Genomic DNA, 27,902 nt, shown 5'->3' with positions numbered 1-27,902 from the left:
TTACTCACCCCGGAGCCCACACACACCTGTCTCTGTGCTCTCCGCAGGTGCAAGTACAGCTGGGCCGGAAAATCCCAGGTGTTAAAGATGTCCCAGTCCAGCTGTCCCAGGGCCAGATCCAGGGAGTCCCCCGACCCCTGCTTTGGATATCCAACGCCTGGCCACTACTCTGTTTGCTGCTGGTGTCCTGGCTTCCCGGAGTTTCTGCTAGGGTCCCTGGAGGACGATCCTGATTTCCCGCGTCCTACCTTGCCCACCGATCTTCCTCATCCATGCCCAAAGCCTGGGTGTCCCGCCCTCGGCACCCCCTATGCTCTCACCTGTCGCCACCCGGCTGCCTACGAGGTTCCCCGATCCCCGAAATCCTCTTCCGGAGGTGGCGCCAGGTGCAGGCTTGCACAGGTGAGGGGGCGGTGCCGAAGGAGGGGCTGGGGCGTCCCCTGGTGGTGGGAATGGCTAGGCACTGTCAAAGGAAAAGTCACCTCCACCTTAAAGGTCCATCTTGCTCCTAGTGGGAACATTAATTGAACACCTACTATGCGCGGATCATAGGCTGAGTATAGAGGTCAGCTTCTTACTCTTCATGCTTGACCTTGGGATAGGAAATTATTAGTAAAAATGACACGGTAAGCCTTCCACTAAGAAAGCTTTTTTATAGGAACACGTTGTTTACCTTTGTGACATCCTAAGGAAGAAGCAGCTACTGACACTCCATTTTACAGAGGGGCAAGTTGAGGTTCAGGCTTTATTTGGGGGGCACAAGTTGGCTACTGTCTTAGTGACAAAGCATCATGATCGAGGCAACTTATAAAAGAAAGCATTTAATTTGGGGGCTTATGGGTTAAAGTCCATGACCACCATGGCAGGGAACATAACAACAGGGAGAGAGAGAGAGAGAGAGAGAGAGAGAGAGAGAGAGAGAGAGAGAGAGAGAGAGAGAGAGAGAGAGAGAGAGACTGATGCCAGGGCACTAAGATGGCTTGCCTTGAAGCACACCTGAGTCTGTGTGGCTCCAAATGTGTGCTCTCAGCTCTCTCATTCTGCACAGTTCTGTCTCATGGTCCAGCAAGGCCAGCAGCTATAGTATAGAGGGAAAGAATCCAAGGCAGGTGATGTAGGACCAGCTCACAGTAGAACCCTAGCCTTGGCCCTGGGGCTTGTCATAATTGTCTTCAGACACCAGGGCCTCCTGAGATACAGGAATTCCAGAGCTCATAAAGAGGACACCAGATCTCTGGGAAAGTGGTCTGCTGGCAGATGTTTAACAACAGGGTTTCTGAGGAGAATAAAGACCATAACGTGCTACATTTACCTGTTTCTGTGGTATGAATACTCCCTCTAGGGTGCCCTGAAGCTACTGCTAGGATAACAGCTGAGTGTAGGAAGGAAGGAATATACATGATCAGGGAGAGAGAGAGAGAGAGAGAGAGAGAGAGAGAGAGAGAGAGAGAGAGAGCGCTGTGGAAGTGGAAGGGAGAGACATGTTGGAACTGAGGCCAGAGCCTCTACAATCTACCCAAGAGCCATATTCCTCATCACCAGCCTTTCCAGACAGCCATTGTTATCTGCCCTGTGTGTCTCTGGCTAGAGCTTAGGACTCCTGAGTCTTGGGATGTCAGAGGCTTTGGATCTTGAAAAATAAGAGGTAGGCCAGGCGGTGGTGGTTCATGCCTTTAATTCCAACACTTGGGAGGCAGAGGCAGGCAGATCTCTGACTTCAAGTCCAGCCTGGTCTACAGAGCAAGTTCCAGGTAAGCCAGGGTAACAAAGAGAAAGCCTGTTTCAGAAAACCAAAAAATCCAAAACCAAAACCAAGGCTGGGTGGTGGTGGCATGGGAGACAGAGGCAAACTGATCTCTATGAGTTTAAGGCCAGCCTGGTCTTCAGAATGAGTTCCAGGACAGTCAAGGCTGTATAGAGAAACCCTATCTCAAACAAACAAAACAAAACAAACAAACGAGTTGGAAGCTGGGACTCATAACTTATAGGAATAGGGCCACAAGGACTACTTGAACAGGTAGTTGAGGGGCTGGGACTCTGGGGTCCTTGGGGTGACACAAGGCTTCCTGCCAGCATGGTGAGTGGAACACAAAGGGAGTTACAGACCCCAAACTGCCTGGCCTTCTTGCAAGGATGTCATTTGCCTCCCAAGCCAACTCAGAACCCATAAGAGCAAACTTCGGAAAGCTGAAGACTTTGCTGAAGACTCTCCTAGGTACCACCTGACCCTTTTGGAAATCAAGCAAAGCATCCCCTCCGTTGGTCGGTTGCTCGGACCGCATCCAGCATGCCTCACTCAGCCCACTATGGCAGGGGCCCTCCAATTAGGCAGACTCTGAGGTCATCTGGACAGGCTGAGACTAGGGCCCTCTCCCTGGGAGGCTCACAGCAATCCCAGGGTGTGGGAGGGGGGTAAACCTATAAACTAGAAACAAACCAATAAAACAACAGAGCAAAGCATCTTCTTCAGGGGTGCTGGCATCACATGGCTCCAGCTCTACTTCCAGTATGGCTGTTGGCCAGAGGTGTGCGTCTGTGCCATTCAGCTGACTAACCCCTTTGGCCCTCAGTTTCTTGATCTGTAAAAGGGGGCACCAGCAACTCCTGGCTTGCAGTAGTGTAAAGATTCAATGACAATAAAGAACTGACTACACGCCGGGCGTGGTGGCGCACGCCTTTAATCCCAGCACTCGGGAGGCAGAGGCGGGCGGATCGCTGTGAGTTCGAGGCCAGCCTGGTCTACAAAGTGAGTCCAGGATGGCCAAGGCTACACAGAGAAACCCTGTCTCGAAAAACCAAAAAAAAAAAAAAAAAAAAAAAGAACTGACTACACTTGGTGACTCACCTGTGTTCCATTGTTTTCCACCCTCCACCCTTGGAACAAACCTATGAGGTCATCCAGTCATAGTGAGGAACCAAGATGTGAGAGATAAAGCCAATTGTCCGTATATACGGACTGTCACCCCAGATTGCCTAGCTCTGGGTCCCAAACACTCTTTGTTTGTTTAGACGTGTTTTTGTTTTTTTTTTTTTTTGTTATTGTTGTTGTCTTCCTGTGTCATCCAGACTGGCCTGGAATCCTCAATTCTTGTGCTTTAGTCTCTAGAGCACCAGAGGTTTTAGACATTTTAATCTAGTCCCCAGGCTCTGCTCCTAGTTGTGGGCCACCCTACAATTGGAGACTTGCAATTCTGTCCCCTTTTCCTACTTTTTTTTTTTTTTTTTCCGAGACAGGGTCTCTCTGTGTAACCTTGGCTGTCCTAGACTCACTTTGTAGACCAGGCTGGCCTCGAACTCACAGCGATCCTCCTGCCTCTGCCTCCCAAGTGCTGGGATTAAAAGTGTGCACCACCACCGCCCGGCTCTACTTTTTTTTTTTTTTTTTTTTTGGTTTTTCGAGACAGGGTTTCTCTGTGTAACAGCCCTGGCTGTCCTGGATTTGCTTTGTAAACCAGATTGGCCTCGAACTCCAAGATCTGCCTGCCTCTGCCTCCCAAGTGCTGGGATTACAGGTATGCACCACCATGCCCGGCTTTTTTTTTTTTTTTTTTTTTTCATTATAATTTTAAAAATTAATTCACTCATATTACATCTCAATTGTTATCCCATCCCGTGTATCCTCCCATTCCTCCCTCTCTTCAGCTTTCACCCTATTCCTCTCCCCTATGACTGTGACTGAGGGGGACCTCCTCCCCCTGAATATGATCCTAGGGTATCAAGTCTCTTCTTGGTAGTCTGCTATCCTCCTTCTGAGTGCCATTGGGCCTCCCCATCAAGGGGACGTGGTCAAATATGGGGCACCAGAGTTTGTGTGAAAGTCTGTTCCCACTCTTCACTTAACTGTGGAGAATGTCCTGTCCCTTGGCTAGATCTGGGTAGGGGTTTGATGGTGACTGCACGTGAGCCTTGGTTGGTGCCATGGATCGAGCAGAACCCCTGGGCCCAGATCTGCCCATAATAGTGTTCTTCTTGTAGGTTTCTACGACCCTCTGGATCCTTCTATTTCCCTATCTCCTATATTTCTCTCACCTAGAGTCCCAATAGGATGTTCTCACATCTATCCCACTTTCCTGGTAAGTGAAGACTTTCATGGGACCTGCCCCTTGGGCTAGTGTCCAATTATAAGTGAGTTATATACCATGTGAATCTTTCTGCTTCTGGGTTAGCTCACTCATTATGATCATTTCTAGTTCAATCCATTTGTTCACAAATTTTGGAAATTCCTTGTTTTTAATAGCTGAGTAGTATTCCATAGTGTAAATGTACCACAGTTTCTTTATTTATTCTTCTACTGAGGGACACTTAGGCTGTTTCCATGATCTGGCCATTATGAATAAGCACGCCTGGCTTTTTGTTTGGTTTGTTTGTTTGTTTTTGAGACAGGTTTGAGACAGAGGCATGGCTGTCCTGGACTCACTGTGTAGACCAGGCTGGCCTTGAACTCACAGAGACCCACTTGCCTCTGCCTCCCCAAGTGCTGGGATTAAAGGTGTGCACCGTCAAGGCCAGCATTTCCCTTTTCCTACTCTTGTGGAGGAAGATGGGCAGTAGGGACAGTGTGCCCTGGGAGGCCCTGGAGAAGCTGGCTATGAGGGGGGTCATTCAACAGCCCTCTTCTGTTCTTCAGTGGGGCTCACAAGCAAGCCAGCTTCCTGGAGGCCCATGGGCAATGTCAACACCCATTCTCCCCTCCTCCTAGTGAACATGACCAGGAGGGGAGGGAGGAGGGAGTCTCCTTCTTGGGAAAGCCTTCCCAGATCTTACAGCGTCGTCGTGGCCAAGCTCTGCTGGGCACCTGAAGGCCAGCAGATCTCTAGAGTCTTCCCTTCTCTTCCACTCAGGCAACTGGGAGTAGAGGGCTTTCTTCCACACCACAGGGCCTCCCGGCCGCACTGACCCGAAGTCTATGAACAATGGGCATATTGTGAGGAGGGTTTAACCTTTGTATGAACTATTTCACACTGAATGCACTGTTAATTTATTTTTAAAAATAAACTACTTAGGCTGGTGGTGGCGCACGCCTTTAATCCCAGCACTCAGGAGGCAGAGGCAGGTGGATCGCTGTGAGTTTGAGGCCAGCCTGGTCTACAAAGTGAGTCCAGGACAGCCAAGGCTACACAGAGAAACCCTGTCTCAAAAAAATAAAAACAAAAACAAAATTACTTAGAAGTTTTCAGAATATCAAGAAAATAGCTACAATCTTTTTTTGCAATTAGAGGAGCATTTAGGTGGTACAGTGATATCATGCATGTTACATAAAGGATAACTAGAAGAAAGGCCCGTCCCCATACATAGCTAATTTGTTCTGTACATCAACAAGAACCTGCTTCAAAACCTGCACCAGTGAGGCCGAGGCTGCAGAATGGTGGTCTCAAGTCCAGCAGGACCTACCCGGTGAGACCCTGGCTCACCCCAAAACAAGCTTCCACAGCCTTGATTTCACTTTTTTTTTTAGAAAGAGTGAGTTATTTCCAGGTATAGTGGCTCACACCCAGAGTTTGAGTATTCAGGCAGCTGACTTCAGGCCAGCATGGCCTGCATAGGAAGTTCAAGGCCATCTAGGTCTATAGTATAAGATTTAATCTCAAAACCCTGGGCATCGGAGAATGTGTTGTGTTGGGACAGAAGAGAGGCCTCATAGACAAGGGGAAAATCCTTCTAGAAGCAAGGCACCTGTCTTCCTCTTCTTTGTCCTCCTGTCTTTCAAACGTTGAGCCCTTGCCCCTCCCCCCCTTTTATTTTCCTACTCCAGGTTTTCCTTTAACCCTGTGTACAATAATATCCTTTCCCTGTATTTTCTTTGGTTTAACAGACTTTTTTCTTCAGTACCAGATATTGAAATCAGGGTCTTAAGCAGGGCATGGTGGCGCACGCACGCCTTTAATCCTAGCACTCAGGAGGCAGAGGCAAGTGGATCCCTGTGAGTTCGAGGCCAGCCTGGTCTACAAAGCGAGTCCAGGACAGCCAAGGCTACACAGAGAAACCCTGTCTCGAAAAACAAAAACAAAAAAAAAAAAAAAGAAAGAAAGAAAGAAAAAGAAATCAGGGTCTCACAAATAGTAGGCAAGAGCTCTTGACTACTGAGACAATATTGACAGCACCCCTTTAAAAAAGTATTTTGAGCCAGGTGTGGTGGCACACACCTGTAATCCCAGCAGTTGGGAAGCAGAGGCAAATGGATCTCTGTGAGTCTGAGGCCAGCTTGGTCTATAAATCAAGTTCCAAGACAGAGCTACATAGTGAGTCTCTCTCTCTCTCTCTCTTTCTCTGTCTCTCTCTCTCTCTCTCTCTCTCTCTGTCTCTCTCTGTAAGATTTATTTATTATATGTTATATGAGTGCTCTATCTACATGTACTCCTGAATGCTAGAAGAGGATATCAGATTCCAGTATAGATGGATAGATGGTTGTGAACCACCATGTGGTTGCTGGGAATTGAACTCAGGACCTCTGGAAGAGCAGACAATACTTTTAACCTCTGAGCCATCTCTCCAGCCCCAAGGGGGGACATCTCAAGACATTTTCAGTGTAGCCTTGGCTGTCCTGGACTTGTTTTGTAGACAAGTCAGTCTGGCCTCGAACTCACAGAGATCCACCTGCCTCTGCCTCCCGGAGTGCTGGGATTAAAGGCATGCGCTACCACGCCGGGCTTGAAACTTTGCTTTTTGCCTGCTTGTCCTTACTCTCACTGGCAGGTTCATCTACCCTGTTGCTGATGCGTTCCTCCACCAATATTAGAACCAACTTCTGGATTCAATGTAAACTAAAGATCAGCACCTCTGCAGGAATCCTCCAGGCCTTCAGCTCCCGACTGGGACTGCTGAGACAGCGAGCCTTCTGGACTGAACAACCAGGCTATGCAGACCACATTCAGCTTACTTCTGCTTTGGATACCCAACACAGCCACTGATCCAATTCATCTTCAGTTCTATTTTTTTCCCCAGGACAGGGTCTCTATGTGTAGCCTTGGCTGTCCTGGACTCACTTTGTAGACCAGGCTGGCCTTGAACTCATAGCGATCCACCTGTCTCTGCCTCCAGAATGCTGGAATTAAAGGCATGCGCCACCAACTCATGGCTTCAGTTCTTTTTGACTTTGGATAATTTCATCCTAAAATGGGTCTACGTTTCAAGTTGATAGTTCAAAGTGGGTAGAATCCACTGCTACAATTAACCTCTTATGCCCCAGTGGGCGCAGGGCCACCTATTCATCAAGAGAATAAAGATGCCAGCTCTGGAGCCCTTGGGATATCAAGTGCCTACTGTCTGTCACCTGCTGTTAAAAAGGATGCTGTGCAGCAGCACTGCCAGCTCTGTGGGAGGGATGCCAGGCTTCAGAGCCTGTAATCCTGAGACCTGCACCTAGGAGATCCCTAATCTCGCCTTGTTGGGGACGATAGGCCATATGGCCAATGTTCAGCCATCTTGTCTAAGTCGGCAACTTAAGTCTCTGTCTTTCCCAAAGCTTGTCTTTCACCAGAAACTAGCTGACCCTGTTGTGAGTCAGCAGTTAGACTAAAGACAGATGAAGACAAAGCAAGATGCCCTGTGTGGCAGGACATTATCACTCTGCCTAGAATTCCCTATGTTTTGAGAAAAGCCTGCAGCTGGGTTGCTATAGCAATATGCTTCCCTGCCTTCTGAACTATAAAAGCTGCTGCCTGACTAATAAAGATTGAGAGCTTGATCAATCAGACTTGCTCTCCTTTCTTGTGTCTTGCATTCTCAACAGGTGACCCTCCCTCCCGAGTTTTAATCGAACCCCACAGGTCAGGTCACCGCCTGTTGCAGTCAAAGCTGGGCCACCTCTCTGAGGACAGTTGGAACTTGAGCCCTGTGGTTTCCTGACTTGGGCCACAGAGCTTCCTGAAGCAGGAGGAAGAGCACCCTGGCTGGCTTCCTAAACCTGCAAGTGAGAAGTAGCCCCAGGCATCTCCAGGAAAGCCTTAGCTCTTTCAGATCTCTCTGTTCCAGGTAATGACCACCAGAGCCTGAGAAACCCAATGTTGGGGATTTAGAGCGCCGCCCTTCGCCTGAGCCAGAGTCTGGCTGATAGCCAACCGCACTTCAGTAGCAGTGGCTCCCCAGCTTCCTTTGGTGACCAGGACCCAGGAGAGTTCAGGCTGTCTCATTATATAACTCTCTGAAGACAGGTGGCCTTACCTAAGCGCTCCCTGCTTCTTCACTATATCACAAAGGCCTTTTGCTTTTTGACATGTTACACATCTTTAACTATCTTACTTAAATGTCCCCAAACCAGGGAAACTATTTTGAAACAGGTACTCACTCTGTAGCCCAGGTTGGCCTCTCACTCTTGATCCTCCTGCCTTAACCTCCCGAGCACTAAGATCACAGGCTCGCACTATCAAATTATATAGCGCTCCTTTGACTTTTTGGCTAACGTCAGAACAGAAGAAAGCCAACGGAGACCAGCTGTGGTGGCTTTTGTTGTGGTCCCAGCGCTCTGAAGGCTGAGGCAAGGAGGTTGCTGGGAGTCTGAGACCAGCCTGGGCTACATAGAGTGAGTTCCAAGCCAACCTGGGCTACATTATGAAACCTCGTCTCATCTTAAAAAACAAGAACTGGGGCTGTGGCTCAGTTCTTAGTGTTCTTGCCTAACATAGTCCAGGCTTTAACTTCAGTCCCCAATACCATGGAAACAAGTCCTGGAGGCACAGCCCGCAATCCCAGCACTCGGAGAGGTGGAGGTAGAAGGGTCAGTAGTTCAAGGCCCTGCCTGGGCTAAATGAGACAGTAACTCAGAAGAAAACAAGACAAGAAAGCCTCTGGAATCACATTCAGATCCCTCTCATTTCCCCCTCAGGGGAAACATTCGTTTTCATTTCTGTTTCATGAGGACCTTTTCCAGTTCTGTTAGGCCATCAAAAAATGTTCTTTGTCCTTTGCAGATCCACTTTCCCACTTATAATACTCTGAGAAAGCCGTGTGCGTGATAGCGCATCCCGCAGCTCCTGGGAAGTGGAAGCAGGAGCATCAGGCCTCAAGAACAGCCTCAGCCCCAGGTGATTGTGAGCTGCTGAACCTGAGAGCTGGGAACTGAAATCTCGGCCTCCGCAGAGCGGCAAGTGCTCCTGACCACCGAGCCACACCCCTTTATCTTTTCTTTCATTTGTGGTTTTGTTTTTGGTAGGTACTTTGCTTGTTTGTTTTTTTCTTTTTTGTGTGGGGGTTGGGGGCAGGGGACGGCATGTCTCACTGTTCGGGCTGGCCTCCAACTCACAGCGATCCACCTGCCTCTGCCTCCTGAGTGCTGGGATTAAAGGTGTGCACCACCATGCCTGGCCCATTCACATATCTTAAAATGTTTCTTTTTATCTTTTTTTAAAAATTCATTTAATTTTAATTTATGTGTGTTGGTGTGAGGATGTCAGATCTTGGAGTTACAGACAGTTGTGAGCTGCCATGTGGGTGCTGGGAACTGAACCCTGGTCCTTTGGAAGAGCAGGCAGTGCTCTTAACCACTGAGCCATCTCTCCAGCCCTCTTTTTATCTTTTTTGCCCCTTTCTTTCTCTTTCTTTTTCTCATTTAGTAGAGCTGGGGACAGGACCCAGGCCTGGGCCACACTGGAAAGTAGTCTATCACTGAACTACTACATTCCTGTCCCTAAAATGTCCCCAAGCTAGATCTAGAGAGAGACGCCTTTGGATTTGTTTTGTGTCTTTCAGCAGCTGGGTAGAATTACACGGTGTTTAAGATTCTGTTTACTAACCCGTTCTTCTACCACTGAACAGCTGGCTTTTTTTTTTCTTTTTCGTTTTTTATTTTTTGGTTTTTTGAGACAGGGTTTCTCTGTGTAGCCTTGGCTGTCCTGGACTCACTTTGTAGACTAGGCTGGCCTCAAACTCACAGCAATCCACCTGCCTCTGCCTCCTGAGTGCTGGGATTAAAGGCGTGAGCCACCACTGTCCAGCTCAGTTGGCTTTCTTTACACTTCCTTTTCTTTCTTTTTTGAAATAGGGTCTCACTAGCCTGGAAATCATTATGCAGAGGAGGGATCTGCCTCCCTCTGTCTCCTGAGTGCTGGGTTCTTCATAATTTCACTAGTGTAAACATTTCTAGGTCTAGAAATATATGGCTCAATGGTGTGCTTAGGTAGAATGTACTAGATGCTGGCTCCCGCCTCCAGCACTGCATAAAGTCAGACAGGGTGATAGCTACGTAGTGAATTTGAGTCCAGCCTGGTCTTCAAGAAACCTTTTGTCAAAAACAAAGACAACAGCACTTGAGAGGCAGGAACAGGCAGCAAGGGGAATCTCAGTAAATTCAGGGCCAGCCTGGGCTACGGAGGGAGTTCCAGGACAGCCAGGGTGGTTGCACAGAGAAACCCTGGTTAGAAAAAACAAACAAACAAAACCAAAGTCAATATTTAATGAACAGCTCTTTGGACACATGGGAGGAAGTTCCACTCAGTCTCATACATAAGGGTGGAGTTAATGGGCAGATGGTTCCAGGCTCTGCTGCATAATAATTACAACCAACATGCTTAACAACCTTTCTTTTTTTCCCCGTTTGAGGACATGAACCAAGGCTCTTCGCATGCTAGGTACGTAGCCTTAGAGTCACACCCCTAGATCAATAACAGTTCTTAAATCTCTCACAGTTGTGGTATTGGCAGAACCCCGGTGGTTCAAAATGAGATTGCTAACAGATTGTGGGGTGTGTGTTGAATTCAGTGGAAGGTTTCTCCACACCCACACCTGGTGTCTGGACTGGCTGGCTAGATCAGTACAGGATGGAGAGATTAGATGCCACCTCGAAAGTGGCCCAGAATTTGCAGCATCCTTCATCCTCAGTCCTAGACTCTTCAGCACTGCGAAAGGTCAAGTATAAAAGTAGCTCCCCAGCACAGGTTCTGCTCTTTCCCCATTATAAGGGTCTGTACGCCATCACAGGTCCGCAGCACCCGTTCCGTTCTCTCCTCATAAGGATCCCAACTCCTTAGCTCCTGAGCACAGGTTCCGCTCTTGCCCAGTAATAAGGATCCTGACTCATCAGCTTTTATTGTTTGTCCTTTGTTCTTGAGGCAGGTTCTCACGTAGCCCAGGCTGGCCTTGAACTCACAGTGATCCACCTGTCTCTGCCTCTCAAGTGCTGGGATTAAAGGTGTGAGCCACCACGCCCCACTATGTTCATTTTATCCAGTGCTGGGGATGGAATCCAAAGCCTCCTGAATACCGAGCAAGCACTCTGTCAGCCAGGCTACAACAGTTTTCACTTTTCCTTCTTTCTCTTTCTTCCCCGCCTGCTCTTTTTTTTTTTTTTTTTTTTTTTTTTTCTTTTCTTCTTCTTTGTTTATTTTAAGAGTGAGTCTCAATTGTCTGGTCCTAAGTGGCCTGGAACTTGCTATATAGATCAGGCTGACCTCAAGTTCACAGAGATCCGCCTCCTGAGGGCTAGGATTAAAGGTTTGTATTTTGAAACAGGGTCTCACTGCGTAGCCCTGGATAGCTTGGAACTCGTTATGTAGACAAGGCTGCTCTTGAACTCACAGTGATCCGTGTCCCGAGGGCTGGGATCAAAAGCACGTGCTACTATGCCTGCTTTTGTTTTTGTTTTGAGACAGGACTTGATGTACCCCGTATGCTGACCTCAGACTTTTTACCTTGTTGATGATGACCTTGACCTCTTACATTTCTTATTTTTGTGTGTATGCTGCTGGGCGTTGCCCCTGCATGTACATCTGTGCACCAAGTGGGTGCCGTGCACAAGGAGGTGCCAGAGAAGGTGTTAGATTCCCTTGAGCTGGAGTTTCAGACAGTTGTGAGCCACCAAGCGGTACTGGGAATTGAACCCTGGTCCTCCCAGAAGAGCAGCCAGTGCCTTTGACTGATGACAAGAGACATCTCTCTCTTTTTGCCTAAAGCTTGCAAGCGTTGGGATTATAGGTGTGCTAGACGATAGCTGCTTACCTCTAACTTCTTTTTAAAATGGTTAGTTGCAAGCTGGATGCAGCGGTGGCGCACGCCTGTAATCCCAGCACTCGGGGAGGCAGAGGCAGGCGGATCTCTGTGAGTTCGAGGCCAGCCTGGTCTACAAAATGAGTCCAGGACAGCCAAAGCTACACAGAGAGACCCTGTCTCTAAAACTCAAAAACCCAAACACACACCCCCGCCCCCGGAAAAAAAAAAAAAAGATTTAGTTTCAGGCTGGAGAGATGGCTCAGACCACAAGCAAAAATAAAGTGTTTATTTGCTAATGGCTTTAAAACTTTGTGCCTTCCTCCCATCCGAGCAGGCTGAGGCATTAATGTATTCCTCCACTCTGGAGACAAACTTAAACCTGGAAAGCCCCAGCCAGTTTCAAAGGACTCTTACCACAGCCTCTCTACCTAGGCACCAAAATAAATTAAAAAAAAAAAAAAAAAAAAAATCCATTCCTTGCCTGGCAGTGGTGGCACACGCCTTTAATCTTAGCACTCAGGAGGCAGAAGCAGGTGGATTGCTGTGAGTTCGAGGCCAGCCTGGTCTACAAAGCAAGTCCAGGACAGCCAAGGCTACACAGAGAAACCCTGTCTCAAAAAATCAAAACCAACCAAACAAAAAAGCCATTCCTTGATGAGTGTAGTGGTTCACACTTGCAATCTTTACACTCCGGAGGCTGAGGCAGGAAAATCGCCATAAGCTCAAGGTCTATCTCAGAGTAGGTTACAGAGTGAAATTTAGTTGGTTTCATTTTCCAAGACAGGGTTTTTTTCCTGGGTAGCCCTGGGTAGTCCTGGAACTTACTTTGTAGACCTGTTTGGCTTCAAACTCACTTGGCATGGGCCGGCTGTAGTTACCCGCCAGCCAGCCTCCATAGCACGAGTCTTGGGTGAATAGAGGACACCCGGAGGTCTGCCTGCCACCTGTCCTACCTGCAGTGGCAGCCGCTACAATGTGCCAGTCTGTGGTGGACAGACGGAAGGGAAAGAGAGCTGGAAAAGTTTGTGTATCATGAAGAAGGGTGGAACTGGAGACTCGAGGGTGGAGAGGAGCAGCCTGTTGTGAGTGGCCAGCTCTGCCACCTGAGGCCATGGTGAGGTCCCAGCCAGCGCTGACGCTGAGGGCCATGTCTGGCTCCGTGGCCAGTCAGCAGCAGGGTCGATGTCCGTGGCTCCCATTACCACGTAAGACCATGAGGACGCCCCTGCTCTGGGCTGCCACCCGGGACCATGTTGATGCCCAAGGGCTGTGCAGAGCTGCCTCCGCCCCTCACTGGCTGTGGCACTCTGGAGAGCTGGAACCACTTCTTGCCAGCTGCAGCACTCAGGAGAGCCAACCCTGCACCTTGCCTGGGCTGCACAGTTTAGACCTGGCTCTGGTGGTGTGGGTGCACGGAAGCCGGCCTGAGGGCTCGAGTGCGCCCCCTGGTGGTGTGAGTGCAGGAGAGCTGGCAGGTTGATTAGCTCAGCTACTGCGCAGGCCCAGACCCAGGGGTTTGAGTTGGGCCACCCCAACATCTACCCGAACCGCGGGAGTGTATGAAAGGGCCGGTCCTGCAGATCCAAAGCTGTAGGACCTCCGTGACACAGGGCAACAACAGGATATCCTAGAAGAGTTCACATGAGGATCCAGTATTGATAGTGTAGGAAGTCAGAGGCCTCAAACCAGACCAAAGACTCATTGCAAAGAACATTTCCAAGTATAGATGTGTGGACAAAAGGATGTACTGTGGGGCACACTGACCCACTATAGCTTCCACGTTGAGATGCTTTTATGTTTTGTTTATTATTTATTTGTTTATTTTTGTTTTTCAAGACAGGGTTTCTCTGTGTAGCCTTGTCCTGGACTTGCTTTGTAGACCAGGCTGCCCTCGAACTCACAGCGATCCGCCTGCCTCTGCCTCCCGAGTACTGGGTGCGCCACCACTGCCCGACTGTTTTGTTTATTTTTATTCTATTTTTGTTTTCTTCTGGGGGAAGGATGTAAAGGGTAGAGGGAAGATATGAAGGGCCAAGGACATGAGTGGGATTGGGGTATATGATGTGAAACTCACAAAGAATCAATAAAAAATTAAACCGGGCGTGGTGGCGCACGCCTTTAATCCCAGCACTGGGGAAGCAGAGGCAGGCAGATCGCTGTGAGTTCGAGGCCAGCCTGGTCTACAAAGCGAGTCCAGGACAGCCAAGGCTACACAGAGAAACCTTGTCTTGAAAAACAAACAAAAATAGTTAGAGGCTATGTTATGTATTCTTAAGCTGACCCTCTCATTCCCATTGCCTGAGAATGTGTTTACTTCAAGGCCTGCACTGTAACGCTGGGCTTAGACCAAGAGAGATGGTCAGGGCAAGCTGGTGTCCCCACAAGGGGAATACACACCAGGGGTGCCATGCAACCAGATATGACCGTGGGAAGAGGTAGCCCAGAGGCCTCAGGGGAAACCCACGTGCTGGCCCCCTTGACCTTCCAGGGCTGTGAGACTCTGAAAGTCACCTCGTCTGTGATATTTGTCCACGGCTCTGCAAGGATACGGGATACCACTGTTTTTGTTTTTATATCTGCAGCTTGTTCATCCAACCCACTATTTATTTTTGTCTAAAACGCAGATGGACCGGAGCGGTGGCGCACACCTGTAATCCCAGCACTCGGGGAGGCAGAGGCAGGCGAATCTTTGTGAGTTTGAGGACAGCCTGGTTTACAAGGGAGTCCAGGACTGCCGAAGCTACACAGAGAAACTCTTTTTCTCTAGAGAAAACAACAAACAAACAAACAAAATAAATAAATGAAAATAAAATAAAATGCAGATGGCTCTCCTCTCGATGCTCCGGATAACAAGCAGTCAGCACACAGTCCATTGGCCACTTTCCTTTCCTTCTGACCAGCAGCTCCCGCAGACTGATTCCTTTTTTCTGTCAGCCATTCTCCACTCGTCTGGTCATCCATTTCTGTGTTTCTTTGGTTGGAGGGAAGGCTCTGCTGGTCCCCGGCTGTACCCCTCAAGGATTACCTCTCTCTCCCTTCCCTCCCCGCGCTGCTCCCAACAAACCTGCATTTATATAACTCTGCCTTGATTAACTCATTCCGTTTTAATCAATCATTCTGCGTGTAGGTTTTGCGTTTAAATGCTTAATGTGTGTGTGTGTGTGTGTGTGTGTGTGTGTGTGTGTGTCATGAGGTGGGAACAGGACCTGAGTTTGGGGCCTGGAGGTGCCAGCGCCCTATGCTTGAAGCCGAGCCTTGCACATCTAGGTGGGTAGGGACAATGGCCTGGGACAACTACACTGCACACAGCTGGCCCGGGCTGGGATCCCGCAGTGAAAGAAAGGAAGCTTCGGAGCCCAGACTGCTTGCTGCCTGGGGTCCCCCTGCAGGGCGGCAGGATGTGTGGGGGAAGGGAGCTCCGGCCACCCCTCCCCCCAGCCCACGGTCCTGAGGAAGCAGAAGCGAGGCTGCTCCAGGAGTCCCTACAGAGTGCGGATCTGGGAACAGAAACTTTCAGACGGAGGCGGTGGAGGAGAGGACACGTCAGTCGGCTTGCCCCACCGCTAGCCCTTGAGCTCCTAGGAGTGTCCCTGGGTCCCTATGGGGAACAAGGGCCACCCCTGGCCCTACTCTTCAAGCTGAACATTGGAAGATTCGAGTACTTCCCCTGTCGCGCCCTTAGTTGGAGCTTATCCGGGCGAGCCCCGCCCCATCCAGGCTTCCACTAGCAGGTGGAGCGGTTGGCGGCGTGCCCAGGCCGGACAGCACCTGGAGAAGACAGGCGAGGCCACGGTAGTGGTCTTCTTTACCAGACCTCTGGCCCCTCCTCTGCCTTCTCCACGTCCCAGTACCCACCACTCCTCACCCGACCTCGCCCCTCAGCAATCGCCGCTCAGCCCGTGACCTGCCTCCCAGGACGCCGGATTACCTTCAGGGTGGCCAGAGGGAGAGTCCCTTCGAGTGCTGCCGCGGTTTGTCCAAGCTGAACGCTTCATGAAGCCGCGGGCGCTCGGTCTCCGGTTTCTGGTGCTTCTGTTGGTTCTGCTGCGGCCGGTGCGCGCTCGGAATCCCAGAGCGCAGGACGTGAGCCTGGGAGTGGTGAGCTGGGGTCCGCCGGCTCCTGGGATCACAGAGAACCTGTGAAAGTAAAGGAGAGGGCAGAGTTCTGGGTCTGAAGGAGAGAGAGGTTGCCTTCAAACGTCTTGAAGAGTGACCGAGGGTGGGTGGGTTCTTGGGGGCTCTGGAGTACTGGCTCTGTCTGGAGGTTTGGTGCCTGGGATTCGGAATTCTGGAAAGGAGCTAAAATGGGAAGCTGGGGGCTCAACTGTTGGATCTGTAAAGACTGACAAACCCAGAGCTGGGGGCCTGGGGGACGGCGACGACCGTGGCTCTGTTGTATAAGGGAGATAGATAGGTTCTACCTTTCAGGGCTCGAAGCTCTCTGGCTTTGTATTTTCTGGAGGGCGGACTAGTGAAGAGAGAAAGACCTATCCTTTCAGCGCTCCATCAGCCCTCTCCTGTGGCCTAGGACTGGCTGACTCGCTATGGCTACCTGCCGCCGCCAGATCCTAGCCAAGCCCAGCTGCAGAGCCTTGCGAAGCTGCGGGATGCGATCAAAGTCATGCAGAGATTTGCCGGGCTGCCCGAGACTGGCCAAATGGGTAGGTAGCCCACCCACTACGCCGCGGGGGCAATCTTGCCTCTGTGATTGGCTGGGAGTCTTTAAACCGCAGGAACTGCCTGTATCTCCAGAAGTAGGAAGATGCTCTGGTGCCGCAGGGATAGGACAGGTCAGGTACCCATTCTCTGGAGCCGACATTCTGAGGAAGAAAGAAACAGACCAAGAACATCAATATGCAAATGATTTCAGATGGTACCATTCTGATGCTAAGAGGTAGTCTGATTGGGGTGGGCCACCGTTTTTTTGTTTTTGTTTTTGTTTTTGAGACAGTAGCACAGGCTGACCTCGAACTCAAGATCCTCCTGCCTCTGCCTGAGTGCTGGAATTCCAGCACGGTTTGTACCACTGCATCCAGCTGAGTAGGCCAGTCTGAAAGATATCATCCCATGAGCTTATAAACTGAGGTCATAAATAGGAGGACACAGCCACAGGGGGGGGGAAAAAAGTCCCCGGAACTGTAAAAGAACTGTGGCAGGGAACAAGTTTATCTGCCTGGAAAGAAAGGCCTGCTGAGGGGCTTAGGCAAGAGCTCGGGTCAGGTGACCTGGAAAGAGGCGGAAGCCTCAAAAAAAGGGCAGCAACTTCCTCCAAGTGGCAGGGCTTGCTGTTTGTTTTGTTGAGGGGGTGGGTACTCCTCTCCGTGTTGCTTGGGCTGGTCCTCCTGCTTCAGCCTCATTGAGCAGATGGGACTTTTTTGGTGCTCAGCTCAGATTTGGTCTTAAGCTTCTTTCACTGGTAGGGATTGGAGGGTGGGTGGGGAACCTGGAGGAGACATTTGCAGGTGGTGCTGGGGAGGAGGGGTGGGGGCATGGCAGAAGTTGAGTTCAGGGATTTTATTTCGGAGGTAGAGCTGAGGGCTCCCCTGTGGAGTCAGTTAAACAGAAAGGCAGGGGAACTTCGAGATCCTTCCATAGCTACAAGGGAAAAACCTTCCCCTTGCCCTTTCCTTCCCAAACAGCCCAGAACGTAGAACCCAGTTACCACTGGCTGTAGCTACCTGGGAGATGTGGCTGGACCTCACTTGAAGGTGAAATGACTTCTGAAAATGGGGTGCTGCTGGAAAGGGGGGTTTACAGATAGACCTAATTTGAGAAGGGATGGCTCGCTACTGGGGACTAAAGATCCCGACTGGTTTTCAGACTTTGATCAGCAGCGTCCCATGAAGACTGGAGCCCCTGAAGGGTGGTGGCGGCACAGCCCTTTAATCCCAGCACTCAGGAGGCAGAGGCAGGCTGATCTTCAAAGTGAGTCCAGGACAGCCAGGGCTACACAGAGACACCCTGTCTCGAAAAACCCGGGTAGGGAGGAGCGGGAGGTGAGGACACTTTTAAGCGGAAAGGGCAGCCTTTTGGCATTCTGGTCTTGAAGGAGAGGGGAGATGCCTCAACTGGCAAAGTGATTGCCTTGCTTGAGGGCTGGGGCTTAATCTCTAGAGTGCAGCGGGAAAGGGGCCTGGTGGAGTGCACCAGTAACCCTAGCTCTGGAGAGGCAGCAGTGCAGATCCTTGGGGCTCACTGGCCAGGCTCACCCTGATGGGGAGCTCTGGACCAAGTGAGAGATCCTGTCTTAAAACCCAAGGATGATAACACCGGAGGAATGACACCTGGGGTTGATCTCTGCTCTCCACACTCACAGGTACATATATGTACCCCGTACACATACATGTACCATCCATTTCACCTTTGGAGTGCCCTTCTCCAGCGTCCACCCTCTGGGGCGAGGGAAGTGGGACAAGAGACCCAGCTTAAGCTTCTAAGTGCCTCTTACAGTGACCAGTGCACTCATGAGTATGTTTATCTGCCTTACCAATTTCTTTCCTTCTCAAAGTTTCTTTCCCCCCTTAATATCATGTATTTGGATGTTTGGCCTGTTTTATGTCTGGGCATCACAGAGAACAGAAGAGGGTATCAGATCCCCTGAAATTGGAGTTTACAGACCACTGTGAGCCACGATATGCATGCGGAACTCGGGTCTTTTTTTCTCTCTCCCCCTCCCTCTTGGTTTTTCGAGACAGGGCTTCTCTGTGTATATCCCTGGCTGTCCTGGCTTCACGTTGTAGACCAGGCTGTCCCCGAATTCACAGGGATCCACCTGCCTCTGCCTCCCGAGTGCTGGGATTAAAGGCGTGTCCCACCACGCCCGGCAAACTCCGGTCTTTTATAGAAAAGCAACCAGTGGTCTTAACTGTTGAACCGACTTCTCATCACCATTAGAATTTGGGATTTGGGTCCGTTTCTTAGTTGGTGCCACCGTGACAGACTGTCCTACTGCTCACCGTGCCTTGCCAATCTGTCTCCCACAGACCCAGCAACAATAGCCGCCATGCACAAACCCCGCTGCTCCCTGCCTGATATCCTGGGGCCTGCCGGGCTGGTCCGGCGCCGACGTCGCTATGCTCTGAGTGGCAGCGTATGGAAGAAGCGAACCCTGACGTGGAGGTAGGCCTTGGTCTGCCCCTCTCCTTGGCCTGCTGGCTAGGTCCTAAACTTGCTTGGCTGGCCATTTCCTCTACGGTCACTGCATCCTCTGCTCTCTCCTCAGTATCCAGTCTTTCTCTCAGAGCTCCCAGCTGAGCCAGCAGATCGTGCGGACCCTCATGAGCTATGCCCTGAATGTCTGGGCTGCTGAGTCAGACCTTAGATTCCAGGAGGTGAATTCTCAGCACCAGGACCCCGACATCCTCATCCACTTTGCCAGGTCCTACCACCAGGACAGTTACCCCTTTGATGGCCCTGGTGGCACCCTGGCTCATGCCTTCTTCCCTGGGGAGCACCCCATCTCTGGAGACACTCACTTTGATGATGAGGAAACCTGGACTTTTAGGTCAAAAGGTAAAACTTTCCATCTTCAGAGGGGGGTCCCCTCTTCAGATCTGCTTTTGTTGAAGAGCCAGGTTTAAATTAATGGATCAACAAAAGCTGTGTCAGTCAGGGATCCCCAGAGGAGTCGGACAGAATGCAGTACAGTGGTATATTGCTTGCCTAGCATGTATGGCTTCAATCCCATATCTGTATGTATGCACGCACACACACAAGCATGCGCCACATGGTAACACACAGCTTTAATCCCAACACTCAGGAGACAGAGTCAGATGGCTCTCTGAGTTTGAGGTTAGCCTGGTCTACATAGTGAGCCCAGACAGGGCTATATAGTGAGAGCCTGCATCCCAAACAAACAAACAAAACCTGGGGGGGGGGGAAGTTTATTAATTTTATGTGTATGGATGTTTTGTCTGCAAGTATGTCCATGTGCCATGTGTATTGTCTGGTTCCCTAGGAAGCCATAGAGAGTGTAGAACTGGCATTACATATGGGTGTGATGTACCATGTGGGTGCTGGGAGTTGAACCTGGGTCCTGTGGAAGAGCAGCCAGTACTCCTAACCACTAAACCACCTCTCCAGTCCCCAGCCTCCTCCATCCACAAAATCTTTTAGAAAGAGATTTGTTTTATTGTAGCCCAGGCTGGCCTCGAGATCACTAGTCTAAGCTGTCCTAAAGGCGATTTACTTTAAGGAAGTGGAGCGTGGGGATTATGGGAGGTAGCATGGCCAAAATGTGTAAAGGCAGAATGAGAGCATCTGCCAGATTCCGCTAGCCTTGCGACAGAAGTCCCTCCCTGCTAGAACCCTCAGTGTCTGCTCTCCAGGCCTTTTGGGAGGTGGTCGTCTGCACTGGGCCTGTTTGTTTCACTGAGAGTAGATGGTAGGCAAGTCTCTGGAATACCTACCTTCACAGCAACATCTGGGGCACAACCAAATCAACACAAGCTTACCACTATGGAGGCCTTTCAGGTGCCCGCCTCAGAGCTGATGTGGAAACTGCCACCGCATCTCTGTCCATCAGTTCAGGCAGAAGAGCAGCTGGCACTTACTGAGCACACGGTTACACAATCACCAGATGTCACAGCAGAGGAAGTTCTCAGCTTGAGCTTCCTCGAAGAGGTGACTTTTTCTGTGTAAATATTTACAAGTGCCAGATGTGGTGGCACCTGAGGGTTACAACATATGCCTGCAATCTCAGTGTTTGAAAAGCTGAGGCACGATTGTGAGGTTGACACTAGCTGAAGGCATATAGCAAGCCGCCAACTCAAGACAAACATACTTATTTTATTTATTTATTTATTTTATTTTATTTTTTTTGAGGCAGGGTTTCCCTGTGCAGCTCTGGCTGTCCTAGACTCACTTTGTAGACCAGGCTGGCCTCCAACTCACAGAGATCCACCTGCCTCTGCCTCCTAAGTGCTGGGATCACAGGTGTGCTCCACCACGCCTGGCTCCGATAGAAATTCATTCTCTCTCTCTCAAGATTTATTGGTTATTATGTATACAGTGCTCTGCCTGCATGCACACCTGCAGGCCAGAAGAAGGCATCAGATCACATTAGAGATGGTTGTGACCCACCCTGTGGTTGCTGGGAATTGAACTCAGGACCTCTGGAGGGGCAGTCAGTGCCCTTAACCTCTGAGCCATCTCTCCAGCCTCCGGTGATAGAAATTCTTAAGCAAGTGATTTCTCAGTGGAAAGGGAAGCAGGATGGGGAACAGAGCTGAACAAGGATCTGGGGTCAGCTCTTCTCTGTTCCGTTTGTCATGCTAGGGTAGGATGAGTGGGGAGGGAATATAGCTGGGTCTGGTGCCCAGGCTCTGAGGCACAGGCAGCCAGTCACTGTGACAACACGGCAGTAAGTATCCTGCAGCACTGTGAGGCTAGAGGCGAGGACCAGGGCCTTGTGCAAATGTGGCAAAGGCTCCACCGCTGAGCCTCAGCTCCAGTGCAAGCAAGTCAACTTCAAAGCTAAATCAACTTGGTCCCTCCAGTTACAGTAAGGGCAGATGACATTGCACTATTTCCTCAGCTGGGAAGTGAGGCAAGAAGAGTGTCTGCTGGCTGAGTGGTCTGTGCTCTTCCTGCTTGTGGGCACCTGATATGGACCCTTCAACTGCATCGGCAGCTGCTCTCAGCCCTGAGGCTGGGGAGAGGCATGGGTGAGGTTGCCCGGAAGAAAGCATAGAATTTGAAAGACAAGAACAGAGCAGTGGAGAGCCTCAAAACTAAGAGGTGGTTGGGGAGGAGGAATTAAGAGAGATGGGGAACTGGCCGTGGTGGTCCACGCCTGTAATCTCAGCGTTTGAGGGAAAGGCAGGGTGATTGATACAAGTGACCAGCCAGTGAACAGTCACAATAGAGAGTTCTAGGCCAGCAAGCAAGAGACACTGTCTTTCCCAGCACTTGGGAGGCAGAGGCAGGTGGGTTGCTGTGAGTTTGAGGCCAGTCTGGGTCTACAAAGTGAGTCCAGGACAGTCAGAGCTACACAGAGAAACCCTGTCATGAAAACAAACAAACAAACAAAAACAAAGAAAGAGAGAGACCGTCTTGGGGGGAAAACCCTAAAACAATGGAGGTGGGGAGAAGACTGGCTGAAGGTGATGACTAAGAATCAGAGGACCGGGCTGGAGAGATGGCTCAGCCGGCAAAGGCTAGGCTCACAACCAAAACTATAAGAACCAGAGTAAGTAGTTAGATACAGCAACAGGCAAACAAATCCAGTATGTCACAGGGCCAGGATTTGGTTACGTGGGCACAAGTGACCTTTTCGTGCCTGCATGCTCCCAGGGTGTGAGAAGATTCCCAAACTAGAGTTAGGCGTGAGAAGACTAGAGGAAGTGAAAACTGATCACGGATAGCCAAGAAGGGAGGTCAGAAACTAGTGTGGCTGGGACACTAGGAACCAGGTCCAAATTGCGTCTTGGGATGAGTGTTTTAACATCTGTTCTACCAGTAAGTTAATAGAAAGAAGGATGGATGCCTACGTGTGGACAGAAAGAGTGTGGGAGCCGGGTGTGGTGGCGCACACGGGAAGCAGAAACAGGCGGATAGCTGTGAGTTCGAGGCCAGCCTCGTCTACAAAGCAAGTCCAGGACAGCCAAGGCTACACAGAGAGACCCTGTCTCAAAACAAACAAACAAACAAACAAAAAACAGAAAGAGTGTGGGGTACACACCTGTAATCCCAGCACTTGGCAGACAGAGCTGGGAAGATCTCTGTGAGCTAAGGATCACCTTAAATTCCTGATCACTCTCCATGTCATTATCTCCCCCACAGGCATGCCCCACCATGCCTACTTTGTCCTGGGCTGGGGATCAAACCCAGGACTCTACACACACGAGGCAAGCACTCTATCAACTGAGTTACATCCCCTGCCTTGCCTGTCTTGATGAAATAGGAAGTGTTCTTGCCAGCATATGTCACATGGAAGGCGGAGACTGAGTCTGGGTGTCATCTTTGAGGGGCTGTGGACCTAGAATAGAGGTTAACAGGATCAAAGGAGCCACCTGCTAGGCCAGAGACAAGAAAGACAGGTGCTGACAGGAACCCTGAACAATGGCTCTCGGGCGCCGTTGGGGTTAATGTAGGAGATTAGGCAACGCTTCCCCCACACCCCCCCCACCCCCCGTGGGCATAGAGTGAGGAAAGGTGCAGGAAGGGATTCCTGGCCCGGAAGGCACAAGTTGTCCCAAGAGAGGTGACATAAGGAACGTGAGAGAATACAGAGACTGCCCCGGTTGAGACACCGGACTTCCTCTGTTTTCTCAGTAAAGCAATCAGAGCCGTAAGCTGCCTGCAGCCATCATAGAAGTTCAGGTTTAGGTCCAAAACCGGGGTTCGTCTGAAGACATGAGCTGCCAAGGGCAGGGGCACAGCCACGGCACTCGGCTTCCAGCCCAGCTCTGCCTCCAATTTTGATGACTCTGTTTTCCCTCTGTAAAATGATGGAAGGTTGAGGTCTGAGAGAATATGAGGCCCAGCATTTGCTATTCTTACAATCTGCCTAATACGCTGAGTATAGCGGCAGGTACCAGTAGTACTTGCACTTTGGAGGCAGAGGCAGGAGGACTGCATCAAGGTCTGCCTGTTCTGAAAAGTGGATTAACATTTAGCACAGCTACATAGGAAGACACAGGCTGTTGTTGTTCGTTTTGTTTTTCGAGACAGGGTTTCTCTGTGGAGCCTTGGCTGTCCTAAACTCACTTTGTAGACCAGGCCTGGCCCCAAACTCACAGCGATCCGCCTGCCTTTGCCTCCCAAGTACTGGGATTAAAGGCGTGCGCGACCACGCCTGACACAGGCTTATTGTTAAAAAAGAAAAAGGCGGGGGTAAGGGGAAGTTTCCCCTGTCATTTCACTTGTAGACTCAGTAGCTGAGGGAGAGTTGCTCTTCAGTTCACCAGCCATTTCCAATAATCTCATGTTCACTGTCACTAATACTGGTTAGAAACTGTGAGGTGGAGCACCATCCAGAAATCTGGGCCTTGTTGAGGGATTGCCTGACTGTGGTAAGTGTCTGAGTCTCTTCCAGGCAGGCCTTAGCCAATGGATCGATGAAGCCAAGCCTGAAGAGGCTCTACCCTGACCTGGGCGGGGTCCCCAGGGAAGAAGCACCGCGCTAGGAAGAGGTTGGGAGTGAGACAGGGCGCCAGAGCAGTGCTCTGTGGTCTGAGAGTGCCTGTTGTGGGGAGCTCTGTCTTCTCCGGAAGGTAGGGGAGGGCTGCAAATCGGACAAGCAAGGGCCCTGGGGAGAGGAGATGTGAGGTCTGAGGAAAGACTTGGAATGGGATGAAACAGACCCTGGAGTAAAGATAGTGGGCAAGGTGGGGGCTGGGGGGCTCTCTCTCCCTCTCCATCCCCCCATTCCCTCTCTCTTAGACACAGTCTCTCTATGTAGTCTTGGCTAGACTGGCTTTTTCATTTTGTTTTTGAGACAGGGTTTCTCTGTGTAGCCTTAGATGTCCTGGACTCACTTTGTAGACCAGGCTGGCCTCAAACTCATAGCGATCCGCCTGCCTCTGCCTCCCAAGTGCTGGGATTAAAGTGTGCCACCTTGCCCAGTTTAATTCTAGCTAGACTTTAATTCCCAATTTAGACCAGGCTAGCCTCAAACTCAGATCTGCTTACATCTGCCTCCTGAGTGCTGAGATTAAAGGTGTGGGTGCCTACAGCCAGGAGAGTGGGTTGTTGTTGTTTGGTAGTTGTTTATTTGTGTGTGTGTGTGTGTTTCTTTTTTGAGACAGGATTTCTCTGTGTAGCCTTGGCTGTCCTGGAACTTGCTCTGTAGACCTGGCTGTCCTCAAACTCAGAGATTTACCTGCTTCTGCCTCCCAAGTGCTGAGAGTAAAGGAGGATGCCACCACTGCCTGGCTAGAAGGGGGGTTTCTAACATAGGGTGAAATTGGAGAGGATGGTCCAAGTACCAGGTACCCCAGTTCCTGCCCCCTAAGTTTTCCCATCCTGGTGAAGGGCTACAAAAGCATAAGGGGACCTTTCTAATGTCCTTTTGTGTTTCTTTCACCCCAAATCCCAGAGTCACTACTGCCAAAAACCTACTCAAAATATTTGGTGATCCCAGCACTTGGGAGGCTGAGGCAGGCAGCTCCCTGTGAGTTGTGGCCAGCCTGGTCTACAAAGTGAGTCCAGGGCAGCCAAGGCTCCACAGAGAAACTCTGTCTTGAAAAACAAAACAAGAGCCAGGCGTGGTAGCGCACGCCTTTAATCCCAGCACTTGAGAGGCAGAGGCAGGTGGATCTCTGTGAGTTCGAGGCCAGCCTGGTCTACAAAGAGAGTCTAGGACAGCCAAGGCTACACAGAGAAACCCTGTCTCGAAAAACCAAACAAACAAACAGACAAAAATTGGTGAATGGTTGAAGGACCACAGGAGTAATGATGCCACCCAGGAAGGGGTCAGGGCATGGGAGGTGGAGTTCCCACCCAGGGTTTCCTGGGTCTTCTGGCCAGCAAGCCCCAATCCCTGTGTTCCCTTCCCACTGTGGGGTGGCCTCAGCTTCAGCCCCCTGTCCTCTCTCCTCAGACGGTGAAGGAATCGACCTATTTGCAGTAGCAGTTCATGAGTTTGGCCATGCCCTGGGCCTCGGCCACTCATCTGCCCCCAACTCCATTATGCGGCCCTTCTATCAGGGCCCAGTAGGTGACCCTGACAAGTACCGCTTGTCTCAGGATGACCGTGATGGACTGCAGCAGCTCTATGGTATGGGAAGGGGGTGCCCTGAAACCAGTCCCCAGGCGTAGCTTCTTTGTGGTCTATACAGCAGATGCAGGGAAGCCATATCTGTCTGTCTGAACCTCCCCACAGGGAAAGTGTCCCATCCTCCGGGTGACAAGCCCACAAGGAAACCCCTGCCTCCGTCTCTCCAACCTCCAGTGTTACCCCCTGACAGGTGAGTCCCCTATCAGCTGTGTGACCAGATCCTGGCTCAAGGTCCTCCATTAAAAGGGGCCGGAAGTAGTGGAGAGACACTTCAGAGTTTAAGAGCACTTGCTTCCCTGGTCAGAGGACCCAAGTTGAGTTTCCAGCACCCTCTTCAAGCGGCTCACAACCACCTGTAACTCCAGCTTTGAAAGATCTGACTCCTTGTGACCTCGGACAGCCACAGGCTTGTTGCATACACAAACATAATGGAAAAAAAATGTCAGGGCTAGGGAGATGGTCCCTTTAGTGAAGTGGCCGCTGCACAAGCCTGTGGACTTATGTGACAGCCAGAAGTGTCAGTCTGTAATCCCATAACATAGGGAGGCAGAGACAGGCAGAGCCCTGAAGCTCCTTGGCAGGGCCAGCCTAGCTGAATCAGCAAGCGAGCTGGTGGAAGCCGGGTGTGGTGGTGCACACCTTTAATCTCAGCACTCAGGAGTCAGAGGCAGGCGGATGTCTGTGAGTTCAAGACTTGCCTGTCTCCTTAAAAAGTGCCAGGACAGCCAGCACTGCACAGAGAGATCCTGTCTCAAAGAACAAAGCCAAGCCCAAGAAACACAAGGTGGAGAGCAGTCGAGGAAGACAGACATTGTCATCCTTTGGCTCGCACACATGCACACCAGCATACAAAAGACAGGCACGGGAAGCAATCTTCCATGCCCCACTGTAGTCAAGAGCAAGGAACAGGGGAGCCTTACTTCCTGCCCACTCCCATTCTTCCCCAGGCCCTCCACACCTGTGCCTGATCGCTGTGAGGGCAATTTTGATGCTATTGCCAACATCCGAGGGGAAATCTTCTTCTTCAAAGGTAAGTCCCTTTGAATGGCCCTTGGATCTGCATAAATGGCTTCTTACACACCTAGGCTGCAAAGTTTCCTGGGAGGTGGGATCATTGGGGGCAGAGGTGTTATCCTGGGCAAGCCATGCAATGGGTGGTCATCATAAATCTGATTATTTAATATATAGAGTGATCCTTCCCCTACCCAGCCCCTCCCTGGGTTGGATAGAGCGACATTAGGGAAGGGACAAGATGTCTTGCCATGTCATATTCCCCATCCCTTTCTTCCCCTACAGGCCCATGGTTCTGGCGCCTCCAACCCTCAGGACAGCTAGTGTCACCCCGTCCTGCTCGGCTGCACCGCTTTTGGGAGGGGTTGCCAGCCTACGTGAAGGTCATCCAGGCTGCCTATGCTCGGCCCCTAGATGGCCGCATCATCCTCTTCAGTGGTGGGTAGGGGTCATGGGTCAGGGCTAGGTAGCTCTCCCAACCCCGCCTCCCCAGTAACCAACACGCCTCCTTCCAAAGGCCAGCAGTTCTGGGTGTTCCGAGACCGACAGCTGGAGGGCACAGCGCGGCCACTGGTAGAGTTTGGGCTGCCCCAGGGAGAAGAAGTGGATGCTGTGTTTTCGTGGCCTCTCAATGGCAAGACGTACCTGATCCGAGGCCAGCAGTATTGGCGGTATGACGAAGTGGCCGCTCGCCTAGACCCTGGCTACCCTCGCGTCCTGAGTCTCTGGGAGGGCGCGCCTCCCGCTCCGGATGATGTCACCGTCAGCAATACAGGTGTGGGGTGCTCTGGAAGTCCTAATCTGCAAGCTGTGGTCCCTGGCTGAGGGAAAGGAGTGGCGGGGGGGGGGGGGGCGCGAGGGGTATTGGAGAAGGAATGGGAGGTTACGGAGTGGGACCCGGAATTGGAATGAAAAAACGGAGCAGAGGCTTTGAGGCAGGCCTGGACCAAGGCTCTGAGGTGTCTCCTCCCCTTACAGGTGACACCTACTTTTTCAAAGGCACTCATTTCTGGCGCTTTACGAAGGGCAGTGTCAAATCTGAGCCGGATTCCCCCCAGCCCATGGGACCCAAGTGGCTGGATTGTCCTGCCCCCAACTCTGACCCTCAGGTCCCCAATCCTCCCAAAACGACACCTCAAACCGGAAACTGTGATTGTCACTGTGAACTTAATCAAGCCTCAGAGCAGCGGTTGTCCACCCTCCTGTTGCCCGTCCTGCCCCTGCTGGCTGGAGCCGGCTTTTCTTGCTGAAA

The 27,902-nt window shown here is 50.9% G+C and overlaps 1 protein-coding gene across 1 annotated transcript; it reads left to right on the top strand.

Annotated features, from left to right (window-relative positions):
* The first annotated feature begins 272 nt into the window (after nt 1-272).
* On the top strand, nt 273-27,902 carry Mmp25 (matrix metallopeptidase 25). The gene is made up of 12 exons (XM_051168109.1): nt 273-402; nt 15,602-15,711; nt 15,835-16,017; nt 16,448-16,580; nt 18,903-19,038; nt 19,142-19,431; nt 25,463-25,639; nt 25,745-25,829; nt 26,587-26,669; nt 26,936-27,088; nt 27,168-27,425; nt 27,629-27,902. Exons 1-12 carry the CDS (start codon nt 273-275, stop codon nt 27,898-27,900), a joined length of 2,010 nt encoding a protein of 669 aa, XP_051024066.1. The 3' UTR covers nt 27,901-27,902.

The sequence above is a fragment of the Acomys russatus genome, chromosome 25 (genome assembly GCF_903995435.1).
Source record: "Acomys russatus chromosome 25, mAcoRus1.1, whole genome shotgun sequence".
Taxonomy (NCBI): Eukaryota; Metazoa; Chordata; class Mammalia; order Rodentia; family Muridae; genus Acomys; species Acomys russatus.
Note: the sequence above shows the minus strand (reverse complement) of the source record. Positions and strands in the feature narration are given on the sequence as shown.